At 40.0% G+C, this 13,088-nt stretch overlaps 1 protein-coding gene across 1 annotated transcript; it reads right to left on the minus strand.

Moving 5' to 3' along the window:
- Positions 1-215: 215 nt before the first annotated feature.
- LOC134677771 (uncharacterized) lies at positions 216-7,945 on the minus strand. The gene is made up of 8 exons (XM_063536198.1): positions 7,823-7,945; positions 5,639-5,833; positions 4,500-4,664; positions 2,974-3,051; positions 1,964-2,073; positions 1,191-1,322; positions 754-973; positions 216-585 (listed from the first exon to the last, which is right to left on the minus strand). Exons 1-8 carry the CDS (start codon positions 7,878-7,880, stop codon positions 344-346), a joined length of 1,200 nt encoding a protein of 399 aa, XP_063392268.1. The 5' UTR covers positions 7,881-7,945; the 3' UTR covers positions 216-343.
- Positions 7,946-13,088: the final 5,143 nt, after the last annotated feature.

Genomic DNA, 13,088 nt, shown 5'->3' on the forward strand with positions numbered 1-13,088 from the left:
CCTGAGTTTAACTACATCGGACGAAAATGATACAGAGGAGTAAATAATAAGCGGAAATACATTTATTTATTTATAGCTTATAGCCCATTAACTAAAGTATGTAAATATGTTTTCTGTTCTGATGACAATTGCGATTGCGACCTTTGAAAATAAAGAAATTCATCAAAATGGGGCGGCAGTTACGCGCTTTCTTGCGTATAGTTCAAAAACTACAATACAATACAAATTCTCTTTATTGCACAACCTCAGAAAAAATGTATATGGAAATACAAATAATACATGAAGCGAGGTATAAACAGGCGACCTTATCACTGTTGCGTTAAACCTAAATATTAAACAATCTTCACTTTTTCTTCGCATTCGCGTACAAATCCTTAAACACGTTTGAATAATTCGACTCATCTTTCGCCTTAAATGGTCTCTGAGCTTTAGGAATAGGTCTTGCATACAATTCCTTATTGCCATTATTATTTACACCAATTTCAGCATAGTTTCCTTCCGATTTCGCTCCAATTTCAGCATAATTACCTTCCGAATTACCAACTGAAGCATAACCTCCTTTAGAGCTACCAATTGCAGCATAACCTCCTTCAGAGTTATTACCTATTGCAGCATAAGCTCCTTCCGAATTACCTACTGCAGCATAACCCGCTTCAGAGTTACCAATTGAGACATTACCAATTGCAGCATAGCCTGCTTCAGAGTCACCTATTGCAGCATAGCCTGCTTCAGAGTCACCTATTGCAGCATAACCTCCTTCCGAGTTACCAATTGCAGCATAACCTCCTTCGGAGATACCAATTGCAGCATAACTCCCTTCCTTAGGCATGTAAGGTTCCGCATAATCTGCCTTGTTCGGTTCGGCGTAAGTACACGGTTTGGGACCGGACTTGACGTACGGTTCGGCGTAAGTCTCGGAACCCTTGAAACGGTTCGGGTTGGCGTATAGGGCTTCGCTCATGTCTTGGGAGTCCTGGAAAAATAGATATTAACAATTCAAAGTCGATAAAAGATTTTTATATAACTAAATTGGAGCACATGATAGAGGATTTATGGTTATGGTAAGTATGTGTAGAATTGTAGATAAACATATGTTTTATATGATATGTATGTTAACGATTAATCAATCTGCCATTGTGATTTAAATTTTCGCTCGACTACACAGTTTTATTGCGTGGTTCACTGTGTACCTTTGGCTCACTGTAGGTGCCCTCGACTGTCACCTTCGACTTGGCATTCTGCAGGGTCCTCGGTGTTGGCATTGGTAGTGTCGCGTAGTTATTATGATCTTTGGTCAAGTTTGCGTAGGTCAAATCGTCAGGCTGGAAGGAAAATACATCAAAATTATCCCTTTGTACGAGTTACGTCATAACAAAAATGTCACTTAGCGCCACTTGCACCATTCCACTAACCCGGGGTTAATCGGTTAAACCAGCATGGTTACGTACAATTGACACTGAGTTAATGGTTACGCGCAAATCTCGCAGTAGGTACTTGCGCTAGGTAATAGGTGCTGCGCTTGCAAATAAGAAGTTTTTAGGGTTCCGTACCCAAAGGATAAAACGGGACCCTATTACTAAGACTCTGCTGTCCGTCCGTCCGTCCGTCCGTCTGTCACCAGGCTGTATCTCACGAACCGTGATAGCTAGACAGTTGAAATTTTCACAGATGATGTATTTCTGTTGCCGCTATAACAACAAATACTAAAAACAGAATAAAATAAAGATTTAAGTGGGGCTCCCATACAACAAACGTGATTTTTGACCGAAGTTAAGCAACGACGGGCGGGGTCAGTACTTAGATGGGTGACCGTTTATTTTTGCCTTTTTTTTTGCATTATGGTATGGAACCCTTCGTGCGCGAGTCCGACTCGCACTTGCCCGGTTTTTTACATATTTTTGCGGCCTTCGAAGAGTAACATACATTTATTTTTAGCTACCTCGTCATTACGTACTACACTTACCAGCGGTTTCTTCTTGCGACAGTACACAATAACGCACACCAGGACGCAAAGAGCAATTATAACTGCGCAACCTCCTAGCACGAATTTAAGCCACCAGGGAGACTCGTTTCCTGAAAATTATTATTATGTGAAAATCTGTAACATTTCAATCTATAATCTAAAGGGGAAACGCTGTCAGCCTTATGGGAATCCTTCCACAGGGATCGGACCTGGGTGATCTAATATTTATATATGTTTATTTATTTTTTAGGTACTCGACTAAATTACTAACGTAGTCTGAAGTTCGTTTTTTAGCGTTAGAAAGAACTTGAAAGAATGTAAGCGATCTTGACATGTCTTTAAACTGAAAATCGCTTTTTAAAAATCAATAACTACTACTTATGAATGCAGAAGACTATAAATGATCGTATGAGATTCATAATTGTTACATATTTACCGTAACTTATTTTTAAAATGTGTGTTTCAATTAAAAGACACATCAAGATTTGTTTACCTTATTTCTAATGCTAAACAAAACGAACTATAGGCTTAATCATCATCATCATCATCTCAGCCATAAGACATCCACTGCTGAACATAGGCCTCCCCCTTTTTTGGGGGGTGAATGCCATAATCGCCACGCTTGGCAAGCGGGTTGGCGATCGCAGTTGAGTACACGAATTTGAGGGACGCTGCTGTCCGTCCACCGGTGGTCTTGGACGTGGTTTAAGGACATACCCGGGTCCGCTACGGTCCGCGCGGGATAGGTTTAATACGGACCACAAATCATGACATTTCAAGAGGAATCCTGACGTATGGCAACCCCATTTGTATCGGTTGTCCGCATAAAAATTCAATAAAAAACTGGCGGTTGCCGGTTCAGTTAGGTTTAGATGGTCAAGCAAATTTTGTCAGTAGAAAAAGGCGCGAAATTCAAATTTTGTATGGGACGCTACGCCTACATTATTTAAATTTTCCGCCTTTTTCTACTAACAAGATTTGCTTGACCATCTTATATAATTATAGTTTACCTGCTGGTGACGTGTAACTTTTGCTTTCTAGAACTGATGGCGATGGCACTTGAATTGTTGTAGGTTTGTCTGTGAGCGCTGGAGAAATAAATAAGATATTTATTTAAGATAATTTGGCCCAGAATTGAGGCTTGTTTTCGCCAATCTGATTAAATTGCCCGATCGGATCAGGAAGTGCGGTCGCAAACGGCAATTTGGCTCGCTGATTCGATTGCCCGATCAAATCAGGAGGTGCGGACACAAAAATGCCAATTTTCGCAGCTAGTATCTATGGAATGCTAGGATCAGTACGTGCGTTTGTTTATGGTTCTATAATTGGTGATTAAATTGTGTACGTGCGGACGCTAGATGAGATTGGCGCCAATTATTTTCCTGATCAAATCGATCGATTTAATAAGGCCCGTCTGGATGCCAATTTGCTTCGAGCAATTAGGGTTGACACAATTTGACGCTCGTTGCATGCACGACCACAGATAAGACAATGACTTGAATTTTGACAACCCTAAATAGCGGAAAGGGATGCCATAAGTTAGAAAGGGATATCATGATTCGTGCCAGAACCTCTGTCAAACTGCGGTTTTGTAGGAAGTGTCCTTTCTGTACGGTAGTACTATAGATGTGGATGGTGATTAAAATTTTCTATGAGACGCTATCCCTTTGTGCCTACATTTTTCAAATTTGCCGCCTTTTTCTACTGACAGGATCTGCTTGACAAACTATAATTTACCTATGTGGTGCAGCGAATCGTCGAGTGCACCGAGCACAGACAGAAGCCGTTATGGCCGAAGGGTGTTTTCTTAAAAAAAAAATTGTCTCTGCCTCAAGCCCCCTCCAGACTATGCGCGTGAATCGCGGGCGAAGCCGCGAATGCGAGTGTGGAGTCGATTTCGCTGTCTGCGAAAATCGACTCCACACTCGCGTTCGCGGCTTCGCCCGCGATTCACGCGCATAGTCTGGAGGGGGCTTAAGGCCCTCACGTGGGGCGGGGACAAGTGGTAATACATCTGTATGGGACTACCATATGTCGTCAGTGTGTCGCCAGTTGACGTTCAAAACAGGGATGTTGCGGATGCAGATTTTTTGACATCCGCGGATGCGGATGCGGATATTTTAAGCCTCACATCCGCGGATGCGGATGTCAAGATTTGGTACTTAATAAACGTGAAATATTACATTTTTATAATTTTTATAAAAAAAAAAGAAAAATTTAGTATTTGAGCAAGAATATAGGTGCGTTTTATTTAATAAACAGTATCTTGGCTGACTTTTTGCGATCTAGACAATTTCGTTATATATAATGACGAAATTACCTAGCACTTACGCCGCCGGCGCCGCCGCTAATACGTTCCTGTTACCGACTTGGTCGACATCCGCATCATGCGGATGCTCCGCATCGATTTTATCCGGATGCGGATGTTGAAAATAATGCAGATGTTCCGCGGATGTGGATGCCGATGCGAATATCCGCAACATCTCTGGTCGTCAGTTGACGTTCAAAAGGTAAAATTGGGTAAGTATGTACTTACTTGTTGCCCGTTCAGTAGTAGGCGGTGGCGGGATGTAGTTAAAATATACAACAACAGAATAAAGGAAACCGCCGCCTTTTCTCCTCGCTTTACATTCTATTGTATCGTTCTTTCCCTTTAGGGTGATTTCATTAGGTAGTGTGGTAACGGGTTCTTTTTTGAGGGCTAAAAACCAATAAAACGACATGATTATTTTATTAATGATTATTGACAATATTTATTGTTCTCCCAGAAGGAGGTTCCTGGGGTGTTTGACCATAGTAAGATAGAAGTACTAGTGCTCGACGCTGCACTAGTATTCGACATGGGCACTTTATGTCAAAGTGACAAGGATTAAATTTGAATACAGAAAAATCTTCAAAGATTCAAAGATTTATTTGTTCAACATAGGTCTAGGTTACAAGATGTTAAATAAATGGTTCAGTATCACTATGTCGTGTCTATTGGCATACAAATTCAATAAAAATACACACTCTATCACAGATAAACAATAATAGTCAAAACAGGGTTATTACATGCAGTAAATCTTAATAGGTAATTAGAAAAAAATTAAATCCTTATATTATGTGATAATAGTGGTCAGGATCAATAATTTACAAGTCAGTCAAAAATTCTGTTATAGAGTAGTATGCTTTCTCGGTAAGCCGCCGTTCAAATTTAACCTACGAGTATACTTTGACATAAAGTACCCATGTCGAATACTAGTGCAGCGTCGAGCACTAGTACCTACTTCTCCCTTACGGTCGTATAGTTTTTACAAGCTTTCATTTAGTTTCACTTGACCATTGTCTGTCTGTGTGTAATCAAATCTTGCAAGTTAAATTTGATCCACTTCCCGGTTTCCGATTGAGCTGAAATTTTGCATAAGTACCTACATACGTAAGTCGGGTGACAATGCAATATTAATAGTGTCATCGAGCTAATCTGATGATGGAGACCGGAGGTGGCCATAGGAACTATGTGATAAAACAACGAAACCTATAATTGTGTTTGGGGTTCTTAGAATTGTCTCGATGAGTATTAGTTGCCTGTGGAAAAAAAAGTACAGTCGGCGATAAAAGCTTGTACCAAAAATGAAATTTTTGCCAAAAACTTATTATGTATAGGTTTATATCACAATATTTATAAATAATAGGTACCTATTGTTTGTATATCTCCGAAACTCATATAGTAGTCCTCGGAAAGTATTCCCGTCAAGGTGCATTTTAAGGGAACTATGTCTCCGAGTGCGCTGTAGCTAAAAGTGTAGGCGCAATGTTTATTTATTTTATATTCGTCAATTGTTGTACAACTGTCGTCAGGTAATCCAGTGACACTGAGGTCTAATAATGACGCTGTAACAAAAATGGGAAATTACGGACGAGAAATAATGACGCTGTAACAAAAATGGAAAATTACGGATGAGAAATATACTTATAATGACGCTGTAACAAAAATGGAAAATTACGGATGAGAAATAATGACGCTGTAATAAAAACCGGCCAAGTGCGAGTCGGACTCGCGTTTCTAGGGTTCCGTACATAAGTCCGACTCAAGCTTGACTGCACATTTGTAATAGGTTTTCCTGTCATCTACAGGAAAAGAACTATTTTGTGTATTTTTAAAAAAATTTTAGACCCAGTAGTTACGGAGATAAAGGGGAGGGGGAATGGTAATTTTTTGGCTATATTCTTAAATAACGTCGAACCTATGTACTTATTTTAAAATTATAAAAAAAACATGTCCATCTTTGGGTCACTAATTTTCATATGTGTACCAAATTTCAACTTAATTGATCCAAGAGTTTCCGAGAAAATAGCCTGTGACAGATGGACAGACAGACAGACGCACGAGTGATCCTATAAGGGTTCCGTTTTTTCCTTTTGAGGTACGGAATCCTAAAGATGGGAAAACACGGATGAGAAACAATGAATAATGAAATTAATGAAATACATAATGGCTCCTCTACACAATGGTCCAGCGCCGACCACTCCAAGGGACGAAGCCATGCGGTAGAATGAGATAGCAATATCACTTGCTCCCTCTAACGCATAAATGCGTCCCTTGGAGTGGCCGGCGCTGGCCCATCGTGTACAGGAGCCATAAGATATTATGCTCCGGAATTTGAACTTCAGACCTTAAGGCTCCTCTTCACGTTGGGCCAACGCCAACGCCAACGAGGGACGCAGCCATGCGGTAGAATGAGATAGCAATATCACTTGCTCCCTCTAACGCATAAATGCGTCCCTCGTTGGCGTTGGCGTTGGCCCAACGTGAAGAGGAGCCTTTAGACTTGTGGGGGTCACTGTACCTACTGCCTATTGGAATGCTAATTTCTTGATTCCGTATGGAAGGAGCGGTACCGCCTAACACAAGTATTGCTATACTTAACAGGAGGTATCCGCCACAAATTATTGTATAAATCCACCTAGATACCAAATGAATAATTTTGATTTTATTGATTTTGAAATAAATATGTTTAATTAATATTGTTAAGTACTTATCTCAAACCGTCTATTTTCCATACAAGTGTTTGTATTGCGGTATCGTTTCATTAAGGGAGTGTCAGTGTACGCGTAGCGCACGGGTCTCTATTGTTTCCCAAATAGTTTTAAGTCATAATGTATTGTTTGTCCGAATTTTCGTTAGTCATAATTGGTTTTTCTCAGAAACGCGTAACTTTTCAGGATTGGCATAAAACAAACCTAACCTAACCTAACCTATCTATAGAATAACCTTACGAAAATCCTGAAAAGTTAACGGTTTCAGTTTTATGACTAACGATAATATGACAAACAATACACTATGACTTAAAACTTTATGGGAAACAAAGGGACCCCGTAGCGCACCCACTACACTCTAACCCACCTAACCTTATTGTATTATGTACCTATATCGACATATTTATTATATTTGTCGGCGGCCGATCGTAAGGGCCCCCCCACATCTGGCGTCTTTCGAGCGTCGGCGTCTGTCGGCGTCGGTCCAGCGCTATGGAAAATGACGTCGCTGCGCAGCGACGTCGACGCTGCGTCGGCCATAGAATTGTAGACGCCGACGCTCGAAAGACGCCAGATGTGGGGGGGGGGGGCCTAAGATCAGGCAGATCGTAATATTCCTGTGTAATGTTTGACGATAGTAACATTAATCCAATATATAGGTAGGACAGGTTCGTTAGGTTTCGTCAGATGCCCGAAGGGCAGGCTTTCCAGAAATAGGAGCCCCGCGTAGCGGGGCTCCGTCGACTCAGGGGACGGATCAAAGATTTTCACGTTTCACGATATGCCTAGGAATTTCACGATATGCCCGATCTTACGATCGGCCGCCGACATATATATGCTTACCAGAGTAACCAGCTCCCATTATAACCACAAACACACACAAAATTAGAATAATCATCATCACTTCCCAAAATCACATCTTCCAACACCCTGACTTTAGCACCACCGATTAATATTATATTACAAGTATTATAACGTAAATAGCATAATAATATCACAAGGATAATGATTTCAGTTGCAGCTTTCCTGGCAGCCATATTGGTTACAATAAATGTGAATCATTCGTACATGTCATTGGTGTTTTGACCGGTCGATTTCCTTATCGTAATAACCTTTTGTGAGTTTCATAACATTAGGTATAATAGTACATTTTGTATTGGGGCTATTCATAAATTACGTCATTTCAAATTAGGGGTGGGGGGGCTTTGGACATCGGATGATGGTAGCATGACGTAGGATTAAACGGGGTCATTCGAAGCATGATTTTTGGATGATTTTAGGAGGGGGGGGAGGTCAAAAAGCCTTAAAAATCTATGACGTAATTTATGGACAGCCTCATATACATAATATATATACATGGTACTACAGTGCAAATACTACACTAAATTAATAACTAGCTTAATTCTAAAATAGGCCCTTGAGGCATTGTACCAAGGATGCTGGCGGCATTTCCTCGCTGTATCGCAATGTTGATACGTTGTGATACGAAGCCGCCAGCCATACACGTGTATCTCAGGAAGGGCCTTACGGGCAATAAGAATGGGGCCAAAACAGCGGTGTGACACCGCTACTGGAGTATTCCACGGGCTGTCCCGTAATACAAACGCATTTTATTTCCTGTGTTGCGACTTTTTTTTCGGCATTTAAAGCAGGCGATTATTTTTCTGTGTATTTTTTTGACCATTTGTCATCGAAAAGGAAATTCTTACACCTGCAATTCTTCAGAAAATTCGAGTTTGTACGGGACAAACGGTAGACAATTTCATGGAATGCTCCTACTACGCGATTGGTTGATGAGTGCGCATCACGCGCGCGATTGGTCGCAACTAGTTGCGTTAGACTGCACGGCACTGCATTGAACAAAATCAATTAAGGCGATATGATTCGACTCATCAACGAATCTGAGGGGGTGAGGTGCGCGGCAAACCGTGAAGCCCCGCCCGCGCGTCCCGACCCGCTCGACGAGCACGTGAGCGCGCGCTGTGCGCGGCGGCGATAGCAAACGGGTCACAGTATAAGGATCTTATGATGGCAGTATTTTAACCATACCGTGCAAGGGTCACGTTTTTATACTTTTTATTGTATATGTACCTATATATTTTTTGCATTACGTGTTTCTGATCATTATATTTAGAATTATTATTTTTACAGAGCCATGTGTACTTATTATTTAGTGATCGGTAACAACGTTTTAATTTAATGGCAGCGTAGTAGAATTAAAGTACCGAAAGGAAATAAACATTTTAAGGTGACGGTCAATTAAGGTAAGGTATTGTTCATATAAAGGTAAGGTATAGGTAGGTAGGTAGGTAGGTAGGTAGGTAAGGTAGGTAGGTAGGTAGGTAGGTAGGTAGGTAGGTAAGGTAGGTAGGTAGGTAGGTAGGTAGGTAGGTAGGTAGGTAGGTAAGGTAGGTAGGTAGGTGGGTAGGTAGGTAGGTAGGTAGGTAAGGTAGGTAGGTAGGTAGGTAGGTAGGTAGGTAGGTAGGTAGGTAAGGTAGGTAGGTAGGTAGGTAAGGTAGGTAGGTAGGTAGGTAGGTAGGTAGGTAGGTAGGTAAGGTAGGTAGGTAGGTAGGTAGGTAGGTAGGTAGATAGGTAGGTAGGTAGGTAGGTAGGTAGGTAGGTAGGTAAGGTAGGTAGGTAGGTAGGTAGGTAGGTAGGTAGGTAGAACCTTAATCAATCGGGGTGAGAGATTAGCATTTTACTCTTAAATACGACCTGATAAGAAAACGCAAACATAATCGAAGAGTTTGCATACTACATTGTAAAACACCGGTTGAGTAGAGAGTAATTTTTTTTTATATGACAAATGGTATTCGGTTTTTGAGTATCAAGGCATACCTAAATAAAGAACACTATTCAATAAATTTCAGCAAATCGCTTGAATACATCCCGAAAAACAATACATTAAAGAAAAATAATAATAAAATCATAAGTCAAAAACTGTCACTAGTAGGATGTTGATACTCAGCAAAAATATCCTTCATTATAAGAGGTACTCACAAAAAAAATAATTTAATTTCTTTTTTATCGGGTTTAGGGAAAACTCAGTTAAAGGTCAGATGGAGGAGCGGATGATGTAATTGAATTGATTGGCAGAGCTAGACAAAGATAAGTCTGCAACGACTTTGATTTGGTCTAACTTTTAACTTTTTTCATATTATGAGAAAGCCACATAGTGCTTTCGGTGGGGGGTGTTTAGTATTCATCCTTAATACCTACTGCTATACTGATTTACTTGAGGTAGCGAGGCTACTGGCCGGCGACACACAAGCAATGGTCTACAAAGTAATAACTAACGGTGTCAGTGTCACCAAAACATCGCGACAGAAAGGATATCTGAATTCGCAAAATATACCATAAAACAGTGCCTTGAAATAACGAGGAAGCCAGCAGCGAGCAATCCACCCGCTGAGGCCTCTGCCAGCTGCAGACCACAAAATCCCGGTAAGCCCTTCTACAATCTGGTAAAGCAGTATAGTGTAGCGAAGGAACTAACTTAAAAAACTACAGTCCACTGGCTTTACGCCACACGTACATACCGTAACGTAACAAATTATTTTCAATATTATGTTTTGTTTCTTCCAAATATCTATTAAATAATTAACTGATTGTTGTTGAAAACCTGTTCAAGGACGCCGAATTAATATCTACTATTCCACGTCCTTGAACAGGTTTAAAACATCAATCACTTTCTTTTTCTACCAGATATGGTTCAGTCAAATTAATTTCTTCTACCTTTCTTAGCTAAACTCTAGTTCTACCTAAATTAGCCAGACTCTAAAACCAGTACAGGCAGCAGCAGAAATAGATAAGCAGAATAACATGTTCAAAATGATCGACACAGACCTTATTATCTTGACATTTCCGTGTCATCATTTTGATTACTAGGCCCCGTAGCTATTTCTGCTGCTGACTGTACAATCCAGTAAATTTTAGTGAAACTTTTATATTTTTATTCAGTCTAGCGTATGCTTTATGTTTATTTATTACTATCGACCCGCCCCGGCCTCGCGCGGGTTAACAAATCGCTTAATAATCCTATAAACTTTTGTATAGGATTTTGCTTTGTTCGTCATTCCCGCAGCTCGACTTTCGGCCTCGCCCAAAATTACTGGGGGTGGAGCATGCTTGGACATTCGAGATAAAGCTCCGGGCCTGACGACCCTCCGCGGGGTCGGCCTTCAGCCTCCTTCGGGCTCGCCTAACCTACTTGGAAATTTGAATTTGGCCTGTGTCCGCCGCCATTTTGGATTTTTCCTTTTTTTTTCACATAGTAATCTTGGGCCTCCAAGCTCGCCGCATGCCAAATCTCAGCGCAGTCGGACCAACATGAAAAAAATTAAAAAAAAAAGTCACCCTGTGTGAATTTTTTTAAATGCAGTTTGTTTTGTCTTGGGCCCATTGGGATCTATGACATTTGGTCGAGCACCCCCCACCCATCTCGCACCGTAATATGAATACTTTTTGAGATATTGGGGAAATTAAAGATCTCTACTTTTCCCCCCTTTTTTTGCTTATAACTTTTGATATTTTGTGTGTGCTACTACACGCTTCGAATACATTTTTCTAGGCATTATGACGAATCTAATGAGGTATCACACGTATTTTTAGGAGTATTATCTCTATTTTTCACCGTGTTCACAGTTTCTCGAACAAGACTAATACAACCAAGCACAAGATGAACTGCCTGTAGGCACTTGGAACTCTCAATTATATTTGATTCATGTCGACCGTGGTCAAATATTAAAATTAGTGATATGTATTTAGTTATTAAATAATTGTATTGCGATATGCCTATTATGGTAATTTTTTCAATTATTTCAATTTGACATTTTATATTTATATAAATTTATGATTATGATGATGAATTTGCACGCTTGACGGGCCTGGCACGTTGCATGCGATCCAAAGCCGGGCGCCTTCGGCATCCTCATACTAAAAGCGTAACACTATACATATATTGTAACATCCCCATACTGTGTCAATCCAAATAAATAATTTCTGATTTTCAAAGGAGTCAAAGAGCACGAAGGAATATAATCATTTTGCAGATCGGACGTAGGTATATCAGTAAAGGTGAAATACTGTAAATATATCATACTTACATACTCACAATTATATTATCTAGGAGTATAATATTATTTACCTACATTGAAATTGGTTGCTGACCTAGTGAAAGTACTGAAATATTTTAACTGTTGATGTAGTAAAGCTAGGCGCTTTCAACCACCTCGTAAAGTATTAGATGCTTCTGTTATCAGAAAGTGTGTTTTTATAGCACTTAGTGACTTTTTCTTACGTTTCATATGCTTTGTTTTCCATTGTTTGTAAATGGTAAAATCACGTGACCGCGCGGAACACACTGACACAGGTCCGTCCTCTACAAGCGCTGCCGCGTGACTGAACAGGGCGTAAGTGCGTTCGCGAGTGATGGCGCTTGCGGATTTAGTAGGTATTGAAACATAGAAATTATTTTAATGATGTTACCGAGACAAAGTGATCCAAAACGTCTAGATTATCTTATTACCTATACATTTGTGTAAAAAACAAGTCAAAAAAGTTTGTATTGTAGATATCGTTTGGATTTATTGTTAAAAAAAGGCGTAACTTTGGAATTTTTTTCTATCGAGCAAAGTTTATCTAATCATGTTTTTGAGATCCAAAACGTATCTGCCAGATCCTTAAGTATAAGATATATTTTTTTCACAATTTTAAAACATTGTTTCTTTTCTTATATTTCTAATGGATTCAAAAAACTGGTTCGCTTAGCTCCTACGGAAAAAGCACGCCTTAATGTAGCTAGAATCAATCAAATCAGACCCATGATAAAAATAAAATATTTTGGAATCAACAAATGCTCAAAAACGTGCCTTCGTATTTAACTACTTTCCAAAAATACATTCAATATATTAAAAACACCTAGATTTTAATTATTTTTTTGTCTAAAATCTTTTTAGGTAGGTGCAACAGATATTCGGTATTCGGTCGAATAGTAGGCACCATTCGCCCGAATACTGAATATTCGGCCAAGTGGCCGAATAGGTCGAACACCGAAAAGTTGCCATATACATACGTCAATTCCGCCAGATCTTCGGTCACCAGTTATTTC

This window comes from Cydia fagiglandana, chromosome 27, assembly GCF_963556715.1.
Source record: "Cydia fagiglandana chromosome 27, ilCydFagi1.1, whole genome shotgun sequence".
In the NCBI taxonomy this organism is placed as follows: domain Eukaryota; kingdom Metazoa; phylum Arthropoda; class Insecta; order Lepidoptera; family Tortricidae; genus Cydia; species Cydia fagiglandana.